At 50.2% G+C, this 16,614-nt stretch overlaps 4 protein-coding genes across 4 annotated transcripts; 3 read left to right on the top strand and 1 right to left on the bottom strand.

Moving 5' to 3' along the window:
- Nucleotides 1-1,037: 1,037 nt before the first annotated feature.
- On the bottom strand, nucleotides 1,038-10,461 carry ACHE_30342S (uncharacterized protein; the record flags this gene model as incomplete). The annotated part of the gene is made up of 5 exons (XM_043276949.1): nucleotides 1,038-2,822; nucleotides 2,878-5,406; nucleotides 6,233-8,735; nucleotides 8,805-9,691; nucleotides 9,760-10,461. 5 exons carry the CDS (start codon nucleotides 10,459-10,461, stop codon nucleotides 1,038-1,040), a joined length of 8,406 nt encoding a protein of 2,801 aa, XP_043134877.1.
- Nucleotides 10,462-13,580: 3,119 nt separating this feature from the next.
- On the top strand, nucleotides 13,581-14,603 carry ACHE_30341A (lytic polysaccharide monooxygenase auxiliary activity family 9 protein; the record flags this gene model as incomplete). The annotated part of the gene is made up of 1 exon (XM_043276948.1): nucleotides 13,581-14,603. The coding sequence occupies one exon, from the start codon at nucleotides 13,581-13,583 to the stop codon at nucleotides 14,601-14,603; it is 1,023 nt and encodes a 340-aa protein (XP_043134876.1).
- Nucleotides 14,604-15,108: 505 nt separating this feature from the next.
- Nucleotides 15,109-15,363, top strand: ACHE_30340A (uncharacterized protein; the record flags this gene model as incomplete). The annotated part of the gene is made up of 1 exon (XM_043276947.1): nucleotides 15,109-15,363. The coding sequence occupies one exon, from the start codon at nucleotides 15,109-15,111 to the stop codon at nucleotides 15,361-15,363; it is 255 nt and encodes an 84-aa protein (XP_043134875.1).
- Nucleotides 15,364-15,850: 487 nt separating this feature from the next.
- ACHE_30339A (uncharacterized protein) lies at nucleotides 15,851-16,300 on the top strand (the record flags this gene model as incomplete). The annotated part of the gene is made up of 1 exon (XM_043276946.1): nucleotides 15,851-16,300. The coding sequence occupies one exon, from the start codon at nucleotides 15,851-15,853 to the stop codon at nucleotides 16,298-16,300; it is 450 nt and encodes a 149-aa protein (XP_043134874.1).
- Between the last annotated feature and the right edge of the window lie 314 nt (nucleotides 16,301-16,614).

Raw genomic sequence — 16,614 nt, 5'->3', positions numbered from 1 at the left:
GGCGATCGTGAGTGGATCCGGGCAGAGGGCGAAAATTGGCTTTTCTCAACAATCACATGTATGAATACCCCGAGGTACAGAATAGAGAATGCCCTGCAGAATAGAGAGTGCTATGTCGAGAGCTGTATAGGGTAAGAATCTAGCATCCATTTCTTTACTCCGGAGTACACGTGCAGAGAGTGATAATAGACGCGTGAGGGGTACTCCGTTCTCGAACCGAAAGTGGTGGGGCGGAGATGATTCGGGGCTTTCTTATCAGACCTGGAGTAAATCAAATCACATGTTCCGGACTACGGAGTACACAATCTCCAAACTTTGTTTTCTAACTAACTTACGCTTAGTAGCTTACCTAATTTGTTATCCTACATACAACGCTATATGCAACATCACAATTCAATTCTCTTTCAAAGTATACATTATTTCAGCGCTATTCTGACTCTACAATCTATACTACTGTATGTACTCTACTGTAATCAGAACCTGTGAGTCCCAATGCAACTAGCTCTCAATCCTTCCAGAACATTGGCCGACCCACCTTTTCTCCCGCCACAAAAAATCCCAAGATCAGCCCAGGGTCTGTGGTTATTAGAATTGTCCAATAAGAGACTCTATAAATGCTCATCATCTGCATGTACGGCTAGCGATTTTTGTAACATGTGATTCAGTTACAATACGATACTTGTACTCTATTCATTATTATTGTACAGAGTATCTATACAAGGTAGAGATGTATGGTATGATGCTATGAGTATTAACATCAATTATTGTCTGTATTATACTCCAGAGACACGGGTAGTATCTAGCGAGGACAGACAGATCATGCTACCGAGACAGCGCAGAGCCGAGTCTTGTTGGGGAAAACTCTGCGTTTTTGTTGAGCCGGTGGGTCTCCCTGCCTTTACCCTTTTAGGTTGTCAATCTCGGGCGCTAGTATATATTACCGTATCGCACTTTGCAAATTACACTTTCCATACGCACCTCTATCGGAGCATACTCCGCCATCTCAGCTGAACTTATATCACATGGATTATGTACATCTACTGGCTAGTGATGCTGCTGCTAATGACCCGTCGCTCGGAATCAACCAACCATGACCCTCCTCCAGTTTGGCTCCCCCCAGACGTGCTTAGACTCACCGTCGTCTTGCGAAGATCCGGTAGCACCTGCACCGTCTCCCCGTGATTGCGATAATCCACCTCGCACGCGATTTGCCTCCGCTGCAAGGGTGCCCCGGCGTTGCCCGATCCCGCCGTTGCAGTAGGATTAGCATTAGCAGCCGAAGTAGCCGTCGACGGCGTGGTGACCACGGTGAGCGTAGACGAGGCCGGTATAAAGGCTTTGATCTCCAACCCCGGCAGAAGCAAATAGCCTGACTTCTGTGGTAACAGCGTCACGGCAAACGTCGTGGTTTCGCCTTCGCGAGCCAGGAAATTTCCTCGCCGGCGACCCCCCACCAGCCATAACTCCGGGTTGGCATGTAGTTCGTATGCGAATTCCAGCGCGCCACCAGCGTGCTCTTGGTGTTCTGCTGAACACCATCTCCGCGTGTGACGTAGGCGCAGCTCCGCGGCGATTATTTGTCCAACTGCTGCGTGCGTGGTGGTGGGCTGTGCGTCGGCCAGGGGCGCCAGTCGAAGCTCGGCCGTGTGCACGACCTGGATTTCTGGAATGTCGACGGGGATCACGATGCGTCGGCTGGGGATCGTGGGCTGTTGGGCCGGGAGGGTGATGGTCGGATGCTGGTGGTGCCAGTCCACAAGCCACTTTCGCAATTCGTCTGCTGGGCCTTTCAGGGCGCCAAAGAGGTTTTCCCAACGGACGCTCTCGTACGCGAGCATCTCAACCTCCCGTGTTAGTGCCACTACTTCCATATCTGACGTTGATAGCTGGGTCCGGAATGCGTCTACGACGTGTGACGTGAGCAGGGACGTATGACGGCGGAATTCGCTGGCTTTGATGTCGGCTCGGAATGTCCTCTCAACAGAATCCAGACATTCGTCGTCAACGCATGTGAATTCAACAGTCAGTCGCAGTGAGCCCTTGGCGCCTGGGGAAGCGATGCGATCCTTTCGTGGCTGGATTTTGTAAAGTAATGACGCAGGCTGCTTGGGGAACACATCCCACACCACCTTTTCTCGGATATTCGATTCAACCTGATACACGTCCGAGCTGGGAATGCTGCAGCCAAGTATCCGCAGAGGGACCATCATGGCCGGACTGATCGTGAACCGCGAGAATAGCACCTCATCCTTGAAGATATCCTGCACATTGACACTGATTGGAAGTGAAGAAACAACGTTATGAACCGACGAGTACGAGAACCGCCCGTGCTCCGTCTCGTAAGTAACCTCCGCCCGCGCAGAAAGTGTCGGGTGATTCTCCTCGACCGTATACGGAATTCGGAACCGAACAAACGATTTTGACCCGAACTGAGAGAACTCAATATTACCCGACTCATTGTTGGCCGTTATGTTCATCTCTCCCTCTACAAGCTTAGCCTCTGCGCTCCGTAGTCGAAGCCCAGCCGTCGCGGGCCGCACTCGAATCGTCCCGCTCTTGATATCGTTTCGTCCGCTGTGAAGCTCCAATTCCAGTGATCGCATCTCTTCCAGGTTGATCAAGTGGGTGGACACAATCTTGGCCTGGAGTCCTTCGGGGGGTGGGTAGCAGTAAATGTAAGATCGACTGTCCTCGTCTGAGGCGCCTAGGGTTTCTCGGAGGCCCAAGGGGAAGGCAGAGTGCTTTCCGCCTCCCAATGTAAACACAATGTTGCCTGCTCGCATCTCAATGCGATCCACATAGTATTTCCCTTGGAGACTTGTCTATAGTGTCTCATTAGCACACAAGAGTAAACCAAGTCCTAGGTGCATGACTTACCGAAGAATCAACGAGCAACCTTGTCGAAGTCGACTTAACAACTGCCTTAGCGCAAGTCTCAATCCAATGCTCACTACTCTGAGAGCCATTCGCACTGACAAGCCGAACCTTGACGGCGTCGACATCAATCTGTTTCCCTAACAGGAAACGCAAGTAAAGCTGCACCTGGAACCCATCCTTATTCTCGTAATGAAGAACCACAGGATCAACCCGTATATCCGCGAAGAAGTCGGTCAAAGAAGCAGGAACTTCCTTCTGCAGCGTACTTGACGTCTCGAATAGCTCGTCAACATACGGAGACACCGATAATAACAAAGATGAAGTACCGAGCATCTTTTGCTGGTGCCCGGTCAGGTTGGCCTGCGTATGGGCAGCAAACTTGGCCAGGAGGCGGAGCAGCATGCGAGCGTATTCCTCACTCTTCTTCAATTCCTTCAGGCACCGCGCATACATCTCCAGGATGGCTCCCTCCAAGACGTTCCAGCGCTTGTTGCCGTAGAACGGGGCAATCTGGTGGAAATGGGCGGCTGCTGCGCTGTAATCGGCCTGGCGGTATCGCAGCAGAGCAGTATCTGCGATAGCCATCTCGGCAGAATAGGGACGACTTGCCGCGATATGGTGACGGAAAATTTGGTCTGTGAGCTCCTCGTACTGAGCACGGAAGGCCCGTCTCGATTGCAAAGCAGTCTTCAGTCCGGGTAGGTCAATACCGCAAAGAGGATAGGCTGACTTAGGAGGCTCTTGGGTCCCGCCCGATTGTGCATCATCCAACGATACTTCTTTCATGTCTCCTTCACCAGCGCCTTTACTATCGAATAAAAGACCGAGCTCGTTCCATCTCTCCTTCCAGCCCCGTCGCCCGGCGATGTCTTCCAGAACCCGCCGAGACAGCAAATACAGCTCTCCTCTCCCTGACGCCAATTGCTCAGAACCGGTCTTAGGATTTAGATTAGGGGCAGGCTTCGGATCCGAACCGGGACGGGTGTGGACAGGAGCAAGGACGTCAAAGATATCCTGACTTGCTGGACGAGCGGGACGAGGAGCAGGCGGTGGGATCAATGAGCTAGAGCGTTTGGGAACATCGGGTCTGATCTCGGCGGCGGCTGATGATGATGAAGACTCCATCGACTTCTCAATGACACGAATAGAGTCTGGAAGCGTAAGGGTTGGTGCGGTAGTCTGAGATAAAATTTGTGACGCAGCAGCATACGTCCAAGAGGATACAAGATTGTTGATTATGTCGGCCTTGGCTGCGTTGTCCACCTCGGCTAGACCATATTCCAGATCGCATCGGAGTGTCCGTGCCGCAAGTGCGATGAATTCGGTCGCTCTCTCGCATATTTCTGAAAGAAGTGTCAGATTCTCAGGCTTCTTCTCCTTCTTGGCTGAGTCTTGGTCCTCGTTGATCACTGATGGGGCCCGTGCTGCCCTCAGGAGCAGCGTCAGTTGTCGCGAAAAGACGTAGGTCCGGAAATCGAAAATGGAGATGTCACTGGCCAAGATCATCTCCCGGTAAGGTTTCTTGGTAGAATCGAATGGGAAATCGCTAGGTTCAATTTCCGGAACCGGGGTGAGTTTTCCCTCGCCCTCATCCTTCGAATCATCGCCGCCAGCTGGTAGAGACTCCAGCGCTTTTTTGGCCATCCCATTCCAATCCTTGCTATGCGTCAATAAAGCGCTACCATGGTGGTCACCGCTTCCCTCAAGCTGCTCATGAATTGCGCTATCCAGTCCAACAGAAAGCTCATCGTACCCAACCAGCGCATCCTCAAACAAGCCCACATTCTCAAAACCCCTCGCAAGACCTTCCTTCAAGATGAAGAACGTACAGAAGTTCCAACCCGGAAGACTCCGTTGCGAGTCTTTCTCCTTAATATCCTCTTCATACTGCGCAACCCGAAGATCAAACGATGCCAGAATCGCATTCTTCATCTTCTCCACCAAGTCCTCGATCTGGTCCGGCAACTCAGGCGGCTTCTGTGTTGTACCCGGTTTAGGAAGCCGTAGCTGGGCGATCCGGTCTACCGCGGACTTGGATGACCCGTTGAAGTCGGCCTTGAGCTTCTCCAGCACAGATGTGGTTCGCTGGCCCCATTTCGATGTACTCGCGGCCTTCTCCGCGCCGTCCCCGTCCTGCACGACATGGACGACCAACCACTCGAAGGCATCGTGTTTCTCCTGGCTACTAGGGACTGTCGTCGACGAAGAAGAAGAGGTGTTGGCTTGCGTTGTCGAAGCTTGTGTTTTGATCCATTCGCGCACTGTTTTCCGGGCGGTGGCTTTGTAGGTGTCGTTATCGTCGCATCGGAGTAAGAAGATTTTCAAGTATGGTGTCTGTCGTAAACCCGGGATCTGGTGTCGTCGGTGAGGAACACCGCCGAGGGCTGTATCGCTGGAGGATTTGCGCTCTGCATTGTCCTGTTGCGCTGCAGGAACGAAGCCGATGCGGAGGGATTCGATCGAGCGGACGGGACGACTGGGAGACTTCCAGTGGAGGTTCTTGAGCGGGAGTTTGTTCTCGAAGATGGGCTGTACCAAAGGGAATAGGCCAGAGGGATCAGTGTATTCGACTACAATAATTAGCCAATGGACAAGCAGGAGGAATTGAAGGGTGTCTCTCCCACCTACCGGTCACATTGCTGGAGCCCGCCTGCGGTGATGTGTCCATATTTCCCATACTCTATTTGGGAGGGGAAGAGGGGAAGAAAACAAGCACTTCAAAATGGCATTCCGTTTGGGTAAAAAGTGAAGGGGTAATTCCCCAAACGATGAAGCACGAGACCAAATCTTCAATTGCGACAATCGCAGGCGGTTCCTGGAGAGTGTCTGACGCTGTTGTTTGGTTGTTCTCCGCGCGGCGGTTGTCCAGACACGCACAGGCCACACATTGGCAGTTCCAAAGTATACAAATATGTATTCATAGGAAGTCTAGTTAACTGAATCTACAGTGTATAGAGTATCATCCTGTACAAAACCATAAGAAACCCAAAAAAATATGTAGACATATCATCGTTATACAAAAGGAAAAATCAGGGAAAAAAAAAAAAGAAAAGTAATACCTACCGAATCGCTTGCTCGAAATGACAAAAAAAAAAAAAAACATAAGAAAAATCCCATAGGAAATGAAAAATCCCGAGTCAAAAGGAAAGAAACAAAGGTATTCCCATTACACGCCAACCTCCAGTGCGCCTTGTGTATTGCGAGTTGCAATGAACTCATACCCATCCGAAATAGCACGCCAAATACCCGGGGCATAGTTTCTTGCCCATGCGCAAATGACTAAAAGCAAAAGAGGAATCTGAAAAAAGATCGGAGTCAGTAACGTTAGAGACATGGACCATGGAGATAAACTTACCCAAATGAAATACAAGTTCCGATCGCTGCCCAATCCCTTCATTCTCTGCGCTTGCTGTGCTCGGAGATGCTTCTGTTGCTCACGAGAGATCACCTTCCGGCCAATTCTAATGTCTTTGAGGTCCTCCTTGTCATCCTTGACAGGAGCGGTCTGGGATCGACTGGACTGCGCCTCAAAGTGCTGGTCCACCAATGCTTCGGTAGCTGCCCGCATCAGAGACGTCTTCTTCATGTCCGACGTCTCTGTCTCTTGCTCGTCTTCCTTTCGTGGGTACAAGTCCTCGTATGAGGGTAGCTCAGTAGTCGGCGAGGAATTGCTGCCGTTGCCTTTGAGCAGATCCCACCAGCCGTCCTTTGTCGACCAGGCTCCGGTTGGGTTAGGCACCAGGTTGGTGATACGACGCATCATCGGGTGTGCTTGATAGTCAGGCAAAGCTGGCATAGGAGGCAGAGCAGGAAGGTTAGGGAATGCGTTGGAAACACTTTGCTGGAATTGGTTGATTTGAGCTTGAAGCTGGTTGCGCCAAGCGACGAGAGCTGCCGGAGGGGAGAATGGACGGGCAACTTCAGCTGGTTCTGCGCCTTCGGATGCAACTGGAGGCTGAGAATCCTGGTGAACACTCGGACGCCGAGACGAGGTATGGAGATCAGCTTCCGAGTCAGAAAGGTCATTTTCTCCAGAATCATCCGAATCCTCAATCGCGTTGTCGAACGAACTTGAACCAGACGACGTTTCCCAGAGCGAGTGAAGCGACGCAGAACTACCGTGTTGACGCCGTGATGATCCCAGTGACCCAACACTGCGTGAGCGATAGTGTCGTGCAGGCAACAACGCGGCCTGATGGGCAGGTAGTGTCGATGCGAGATCAGCCGGTGTAAAGCCTCTCGTACTGCGGGCGTGGGCATTTGCACCAGTCAGGCGAAGTCGATGAACGATGTGCGCGTGGCCATTCAGAGCTGCCAAGTGCATTGGTGTGTTTCCGGTGTTGTCCTGCACGTCCGGGTTGGCACCCCGTGCAAGGAGTCCTGCAACAAACCGTGTCAATCCCAAGGAAGACGCAAAATGCAGAAGAGTCTGTCCCGTTCCGCAGCGCGAATTATACTTGGGTGGACGCGGGCTATCGTCAAGGTCAACGAATTCGAGATACGTCAGCATCTTCGAATCCAGATCGGTCAATTGACCCTGTGACTCTAATCCAGGGACCTGGCGTTGATGACCACCGCCGGAACCATTTTGAAAATCTTTGTGCATATTGAACATCGCCTTCGGGTCGCTTCCCATGATTTGCTGGGCCGTCTGGAACGCATCTGCCTGGCTTCCCAGCTTCTGTCCAAGAATACCAAGAGCCAGACGGTACATTTGAAGTTCGCGATCATCCACATAGCGGAAGAACTGTTGTTGTTTCGGCATCAGGGGCTGAGTCTGCATCTGACCAAATGTCGGGTGTTCATGTTTAAAGACGACTGCTACCAGGCCAGGCTGCAGGGCAGGCGGAGTAAGGCAATTGAGGCATTTGTCGCCCCAGAAAGTTGTGGTCGTTGCAAGGGTGTCTCCGAAGACAACTTCCATACCTGGGTAGAAACCACTGCCCAGCAGGGTGACTTCTGTCCCACCCGTGATGGAGCCTTCTGCAGGTACCAGCTTGTGGATGACAGATGGTAGCCGGTTTCCAGCATTGGTCAACGGAGGCCACATCGGGGTTGACGGACTAGGACCCAGAATGTTCAAACTCTGCTCCTGGAAGTTATTGCGAGCTGACGATCCAGGAGAACCAGGACGACTGGGCTGGGCCGAATTTGGAGCTGACATCAATTGCTGTAGACTATCTGCTCTTGACTGCTGAGCATTGAGGCTAAAGAACGGGTTATTGTCATTGCTGTTCGGTGTCGGAGGGCCGTTTGCAAATTGGCCAGGCATAGCGGACGGCGATACGAAAGGCCTCTCAGATGGTGATGCAAATGCACGTGTCGTCGGGAATTGGGAGCCGTTGCCCATGGGCTGCGAGGTGGCCCCGGAAGATGATGGTTGAGAATTCTCGAGTTTGGTCATGGTTAACTCCGATGGAAGTCTGCTCGAACTGCTATGCTTGCGTCGCTTGCTCATTGGGCCTTGGAAGTCATTAGGCGATGTTTGCCGCGAAAGACTGCGATGTGCTTGTGAATTTGATGTGCCATTAGTCGTGTTTTGAGGAATGGCAAATGAGCCTGGCGTCGCCTGATACTGTGAGTTCAGTCGTTGCTGGAGACCTTGTAAGTCGGTTGCCGAGGATGCAGCTTGGAACGAAGGCTGCGTCATGGCGTTCGATTTGCCAGTATCGACGTTGGTACCTGAGTGAAAGACACCGACACCGGGGAGCTGTGTCCCATCGGGCAACGCGGGGGACGGACCAGGGGCAGGAGGTGCGGGAGGTGCATGTGTCTTATGGTCATCCGTGATCATGATTGAATTGGTTATGGCCTGGGCAATGACATTGCCCACCCAATCCTTGACTGTAAAAATCACCCTAGGAAGCAAATATTGTCAGCTACAAATCCGGACCGTAATTATGTAAGTAACGGCGAGGGGGACGAACTGAAACCCGAGTTTTTCATTCTGGTGCCTGCAATAGCATGCTATTCGCATGGGCAATTCAACCTGCATCGCACCAGCAGGTACGTTGGGAGGGGGGATGTCGCTGTAACTTGGTACGCTGTTTTTTGACGCTTCTGTCCACTCCTTGAGCTCATTGGTATTGAACACAATGACCCTCTTCTCCTCATCCTTCTGGAATAGTTCATCTTCCTCAGGCTTCCTCTGCTTCTTCCGGGAGGCGCGTTTCCGTTCACGTTGGATACAGCCGGCACAGATCTTGACTTCCCCACCACCCAACGGGGTGTCCTCTTCCTGTGATTCATCGGCAGACGACAGATTGCAATAGACCTCACCTCGCGCTCTAGCAAATGCTCTTTGGAGCCTTTGCTGGTCCTGCATTGCACTGGTGCAGACAAGACTGGTGTGCAACTCCATCGTATCCGGAGAGCGCTCGGTTGATGCCGGGGCGAGGAATTTGGGTTTTGAAATTGTGTGACTTGGTAATCGTAATTTCTTCACTCCCGGGGGCAGCGGAAAGAGTGTCAAACGAATCGGGATCTGGGTTTCCACGCGTGATTTCAAGGACGTGGGATGCACAGTCAAGACATGACGCTGGGGCGGCTCCGGTTTGATGTGGTTTTGTGGCGGCGATGGAGCAAGATCCATGCCAAATGAGAAACTGTTCTGCCCGAAGTTGAAGCTCGAGTTCATGGGAGAACCGCTGTTCATGTTGATTCCGCCAAAGCTTTCCTCTAAAATAGATGATGGCGATTGTCCGCCCCATTGGCTGGCAGGTGACGGTTTCCCTTGGGCGGATAAATTCGAACCTGGGAAAGGAGACATTTCTCGAAGACCATTAGGGAAGAAAGGAGAGGCAGATGTTGGAAGCTAGCATTGAGAATGTTAGCCAAAAAAAAAAAAAAAAATGCTCGCTACTAGTCAATTGAGACGCTTACAGGAGAAGTGGATTTCCTTGTAGGATTAGAAGAGTTCTTTCGCATTTGGGACTTGAACCGCTTCTGTAGTTTCGGTTGTGGTGTAACATCTGCCTTCAGGAGACTGGGACTGCTGGCAGCACTCTCAAAGTCGAACGCGGCATCCATCGCTTTGTTACTGGATTCGAGATCGCCGTCCATTGGCAGACCATTATCCATGGGTTGGAGTGACGAGTCCAACCCAAATAACGGTTCCTCCTTTACTGATTCGAGATCAGGGTTCATCCAATCCTCCGACGATGTATATCCGAACGGCATCATTGCGCTCTCACCCGCGGACGAGGCGACTGATGAGTGTCGAAGATGCTGATTCCGCGGTGACTCTGACGACGAGCTCCGACTTGAGTTGTCTGGGGACTCCGCGGGCGAGTCGGCGGTCATGACGCGGGGCTGTCGCAAGTGATCTTGTTCTGCATAATGCCGCTTCACGGACAATTCGGATGGGGACAAGCATGCCGAATCAGAATCCGTAAGTGTTCGCGAGGAGGAGGTATGCGCTAAGAGGTCGTCGAATTCCTGGCCAGCGTTTCCCGACGACATCTGCAGCCTTGCAGGATCGAGAAAGTCAATGTCTGCATCTTGATAGGCGTTTTCCATCTCGTCGTCCACAATAACCGGATCCAATATGGGAAAAGCAGGTGAAGGAGCCTCCGCTGGGGCCATTCTCTGATATCCTCACGGAACACGAGAAACCCAGTGAAGGGGGCAACGTAGGGGCCCAATTCGGGAGAATTGAGATCCAATCCGGCTGGGTCTATTTTCTTTATCAGAAAAGGACTGTCGTCTCGAGTTGTCGCACAAGCACTTTCGTTCGGGAACTGGCAGGGAGGGGGGGGGGGGGGGGGGAGGACGGTCAAAACACGAGGCGGCGTTGACCGCAAATGTGTGCGTTGTAATCGTATGTATGCGTTCCACACGCGGACGCCCAAAGGACCAGCCCTCTTTATTTTTCCCTTAGCCCAAGCACAATGCGCCTATTCCGTCGGTAGTATCCTCGAGTTCAGGTCAAGGACAGGGAGATAACAAAAACAAACGGATGCGGATTAACGGTCGGGGTCGAAGATCTGGAGAGGGAAATTGGCGTGCTGCTGGACAAGTTTTGTCGGGCGGAAAAGGAGATAGGTGAGGCGAGAGACGGCACGGTAAATGGAAGGCCGGCGACTATGAGGGAGAAGGAATAATTATGAATTAAAGTAATATCGCAGTGAAGGAGAGTGACAAAGAGATTGATAGCAAGTGAAATAACCCAAAAGGGCTGTGGATGAAGGCGATAGAGTCTCTGTCCTGTTTGGTTCGTTATGGGAATTGAGGACGGCCTTCGGGCGGTGAGTGCCGGAAAGCGGGAGAACGCGCTAACCCTGATCGGGAAGACATGCACACAATTCAAGCATTGACTCAATGGCAGTCTGTCCTTATGCCTGTCAACTACGAGCATCTTTTTTATTGTTGATCATATTATCGTGCTTACTACACAACTGAACAGACTTATTGACGGTTATGGGCAAACAACGCAAGATATGGTTGCAATCACCTCTCAGCTCGGCATGTGCATTAGAGACCCGTGCGTGACGGCTGAAGGTTGAGGTTCGAGAGACCACCATCCCAATGGCAAACATGAGCCGCAACATGCCGCTTAATTCTGTATTAACAGTATTATGTCGGGGAACACTCTGCCCATTTCTGTAATGACGAATGCCAATGGATACATGGTCTATAACATGGGATATACTTCGAGTACGGGGGATACCGGACAATGGTCTAATATCGGTCTGTTTGAGAATCGCCATGGCGCGTTTGGCATTCTTTGGTGTGACTGATAAAATCCCTGGGTTTTAACACGTTGTCATCCCAAGATTGTAAATCATGTCCTAGATATCGCCATGCGGTGAAGCATTACCCCGTACCGAGGATTATTGTCGGCAAACCACCTTAGTGCCATATCATTGATCTGATATACATATTTATGTTACTGGATCACAGGAAGCGGGGTTGCTCATCCTCGTTTAGCTGATATCAAGGGCTTATATAAAACATAACGATTTTGTGGTCAAATTTACCAACACAGCGGTATTTACACACAATAAGCTGCTCATGTACGGCACTCCTACTGTGCAATACGAAAGAGCACACAAAACCCGGAGAAAGACGACCCGAATATCCAAGCAGAGCCAAGAAAAGGTACTAGGCATCTACAATACATTGACCAGCAACCAAGGAACTAGAAGACAACTGGCATTTGATAAAGGGGTAATGGATTCTTGGATAGTGATTCACGGACAACCGTCAAAGCATGACCAGTACTTATCTCTCTGGGATTGGCCATGGTGAAGTTTCGTGGACTACTCATGTTTCGGATCGCACATGCCAAACCGATACCGGGAATAAGGAAGTGATATAAGTGCTGCTAAGTACAGGAGCGATTTCGTAGGCACACCTTGCCAGAATCATGGGTAGCGAATAGCTCATAAGTCCTGAACCCTGACAACATGACAAAACAGAGAAGGCCCTCAAAGTTTGTGATAGAGACATACCTGAATGAGGTACCCGCTTTTGACTTCCATAGGGCAGTACGCCAAGATGCACGAGTCAGTACAGTGCAATGGTCCAGACTGGCCCCAGTCGGTCATATATGTGAATAGATTGAAGTGTGATCCCGTAAATTGAATGTGTTCGGATGGCGGCGCTTGAATCTGCTGGGTGTTTCAAATTTATATCGAGCTGCGGATAGGGCCGCGGACTCACGCCTCACGGTCTTCTGGGTCTGATCGGGTCTATTAGCGTTCATTATCGTATTAGCCCCCTTGTCCCTGAAATCCTCTAGTCTTTCCAGACCGATATAATGTGCTAAATAAAAGGCGCAAGAGTTAGCGCTGGCTTAAGGTGCGACTGGTCCCTGAAAAATTAAACCAATGTCAAACTACTGGGCCCATGCCAGCAAACACACAAAAGTTTTCTCGTGAAGTACGATAAGTTCTTCCGTGATGATCAAAAGCAAAGGCAGAGGATCATGTGGAACGTTCATATCAGATCATCGATACGGAACGGACAACCGAATCGACACTTCTGTTAATCTCTTGTCAATCGCTAAAGAAGCATTATCTTGACTTTCTTGTCAATCGAGAATCTTTGAAAATTATTACCCAATTGAAGAGACATGTGAAGATATGAAGGTCGGAATTAATCTCGAGCCGGGTGTGAAACCCGCTGTGTCGCATTTCAACTTACTGCCCACCGTCCGCCAACCGCATTGACGAATGCGCTAATCAACCTCTCACCAACGGCTTCCGGAGCAGCTAAAGGCTCCTCGAAGGGATGGTACCTGTGTCAATCGGAATGACATGATCTTCGGAGGATTCCTGGCATGGTTTAGTGGGTGAAGATGGTTCATCTATTTCAGACTCCTATACTGAATGTCTATACCGACCCCTAGCAATGGGAGGCGCCGGATACCCATGGCATAATATGATTTTAATTTGAGAGGACCCTGCAATGGACCTTTTATCATTTGCCCTCAATCAATTTGGCGTGAGAGCGGATAGCATGGATGGGATGGCCTCCATGATGGCGAAAGATAAAGGGCAGTATCTCCTCGAGCAGAGATGGTTTTTTCTCCTCCACATCAGCCTCGCCTCTGCATTCATTTCTCTCTAGGTCTTTGTACCTTTTCGTTCTCTTTATTTTCACGGGCTACATTGACTGAAGTCCTTCGTTTCTACCGTCATTCTTTTTCGTCCGGTCTATACGCTGTGCGTCGATCACCGAAATCAAACCCAATCGCAAAAATGTCTGTCACCAAGATTGCTAGTCTTCTTCTTGGCTCGGCCGCTATGGTCGCCGGTCATGGTTATGTCTCCGGTGCCGTTGTGGATGGCCAATACTACGGAGGATACATCGTCACCTCCTACGCTTACACCGACAACCCCCCGGAGACCATTGGATGGTCGACCAAAGCCACTGACTTGGGCTTCGTCTCTCCTAGCTCCTTCTCTGATCCAGACATTATCTGTCATAAGAATGCGCAACCCGGTGCCATCTCTGCTTCTGTGGCAGCTGGTAAGGACGTTGAGCTGCAGTGGACTGAATGGCCGGAGAGCCACCATGGCCCTGTCATCACCTACTTGGCCAACTGCAACGGTGACTGCTCTGAGGTCGACAAAACCTCTCTCGAATTTTTCAAGATCGATCAGAAGGGTCTCATCGATGACAGCGATGTCCCTGGCACATGGGCTACCGACAACCTGATATCCAACAATAACAGCTACACCATCACCATCCCCAGCGACATTGCCGCCGGTAACTATGTCCTCCGTCACGAAATCATTGCTCTGCACTCCGCTGGCAACGAGGATGGTGCCCAGAGCTACCCCCAGTGTCTCAACCTCAAGGTTACTGGTGGTGGCAGCGCTTCTCCCTCGGGTACTCTTGGTACCAAGCTATACAACGAGGATGACCCCGGTATTCTTGTCAACATCTACCAGCAGCTTGACTCCTACGACATCCCCGGCCCTGCTCTGTACTCTGGCGCTTCCTCGTCCTCCAACTCTGGCTCATCTTCCAGCAGTGCTTCGGCCACTTCTGTCGCTGCTTCCTCTGCTTCGTCCTCTCAGACATCCGCCACCCCTGCTTCCCAGGTCAAGGCCCAGGCCTCTAGTTCAACTCCTAGCGCTTCGTCCGTTGCCACTTCTGGCAGCTTGTCTGACTATTTCAGCTCTCTGAGCGCTGAGGAGTTCCTCAACGTTATCAGCGAGACTTTGTCTTGGTTGGTCACTGACAAGGTCCACGCTCGTGACTTGTCGACCGCATAAATGGAAGACGTTGGAAGTGGTGGAAAATAGGCGACAATTTGGAGGTCATGCATCCAGCAATTAGACTGGCGGACTTTCTTGTGGATCAGGTATTCTTTTTTTTTTTTTTTTTTTTCATTCTTGATCATGTATGTATCTATACAAATTTATTTTCGAGGCTTAATTCTTGTTTTTGTAGTCCTTTTCCATTGTGCTGCGTAAACGGAAAGAGAAAGTAAACCATCATTATTTGTACTCCATATCTGGAATTTGAATACCGAACATACCATCCAAGACTGCAATTATTGCTCAATAGCATAACATTGCGGTGGAAGATCGATGCCCGTTGTTGGATTTCCTTTTATGTCTGACGCTTTACCCGATTAGTCGACCCTCTTCTTCCAGCTTCACTCCCCAACAACTCCAACCATCCTAACCTTAGAACTTCCTACTTTCTATCATCGACCGGTCACAAAATTCATCTCATCCTTCTAACCAAGCTCTTCTTACTATTCCATCCGTCATCATGCCGCCTCCATTTTCTTTCCCTCCCCCTCTCCAGCCCTACGACAAGAGCGACTACCAGATCATCAAAGAAGGTGACTGGAACAACATGCATGATTTCATGAGCTCCTATGACCTGAAGGCTTGGGGACAGAGCGATTACGAGATGACGAAGCAGATCTTGGAGGGATTTCGCGAAGTTGACCAGCAGGCTTGGGAGGAACAGTACGGTTACCACGGCGAGCTTGAGCAGGATTACCACCGAGATAACCACTAGAACCACAAGTGTAACGAGCAATTTGCCTGGGACTTTTATTACAATGAGCAGGATGCTTTCGAGCACCAGTATTATGAGCAGAGGCCTGCAAGTATGATTACGGTGGAGAGGAGGGCTGGGATGATGACATGATTTATGAACGAATGTCATATGCAAAACGAATACTTCAGAACCGGAATTTGTCCCTCAAGCTCTCCTGGAATTGTAAAGGTAATTCGCCTTAATCTTGTATAAATGAAGAAGGAAAATCAATTGTAAAGATGATTTCATTGGTATAGTAGAATCCTGCTCGTTTGGAGTACCCGTTGCTTTTTCCTTGACGCTCGTTTATACTGTCTTGTCCATTGGTCCCAACAACTTCAACAGCTCATCCCAACTCCATCCTCTTACGTTATATAATAGACCATCTCGTACCGTCTTCAGCAACTTCTTCATCATAACCTTTATCTAACCAAAAATCCTCATTATCATTCATCTCGTCTCCGTCATGCCTCCTCAACCATATGAAAAAAGCAACTACGAGATGCTCAGAGAAGGCGGCTACCACAGTATGCACGAATTTCTGCACTCCCACAGCTTAAAGCTCCAGCCAGGCAGTTACGAAGAGGCAAGAGAGATCCTGGATGGATTTCGTGAGATAGATCAGCGCGCCTGGGAGGAACAGCATGGCTACCAGAGCGAAGAGGATTGGGATGAGGAATACTACGATGAACAAGAGGCTTTGGAGTACCAGTACTATGAGCAAGAGCTTTTGGAGGAGCGGTATAACTCGGAGGAGTATGGTGATGAGGGCGAATATGGACAAGATGTCTCAGTGTGGGGATATGAGGATGAAATAGGAGCCTCTGAGGAGTACAGTGAACCGGAGTATACTGATCAAGAGGATTGGGATGAGGGATATGGTTATTATAGTGATGAGAGCGATGATCTATATTGATTGTGAGTATCCCCTACCTCCCATCATTATTTTTATGGCTAACTGCTTAGGGAAGGGATGGATTTCCGTGTCGACTAGATTCGCATAGCGCATAGAGCAGCTATAGAATGCTCAAGAATAGCGGCTTCGATAATACATCATATTCTGACCCCAAGCCCTATGAGTATGAGCATTACGAAGAAGGAACACACTGCATTGTCTTCGTATATGGAGAAGTGTGGTAAACAGGGCAACCACAAGCAGTGAATATGACCCACGGATGAATAGGTGAATACCGAATAATGAATGTATTAAAATCAGAATTAATGACTCCC

Source organism: Aspergillus chevalieri, chromosome 3, assembly GCF_016861735.1.
Source record: "Aspergillus chevalieri M1 DNA, chromosome 3, nearly complete sequence".
NCBI lineage: Eukaryota > Fungi > Ascomycota > Eurotiomycetes > Eurotiales > Aspergillaceae > Aspergillus > Aspergillus chevalieri.
The sequence above is the reverse complement of the archived record's forward strand: the minus strand, read 5'-3'. Positions and strand labels throughout refer to the sequence as shown.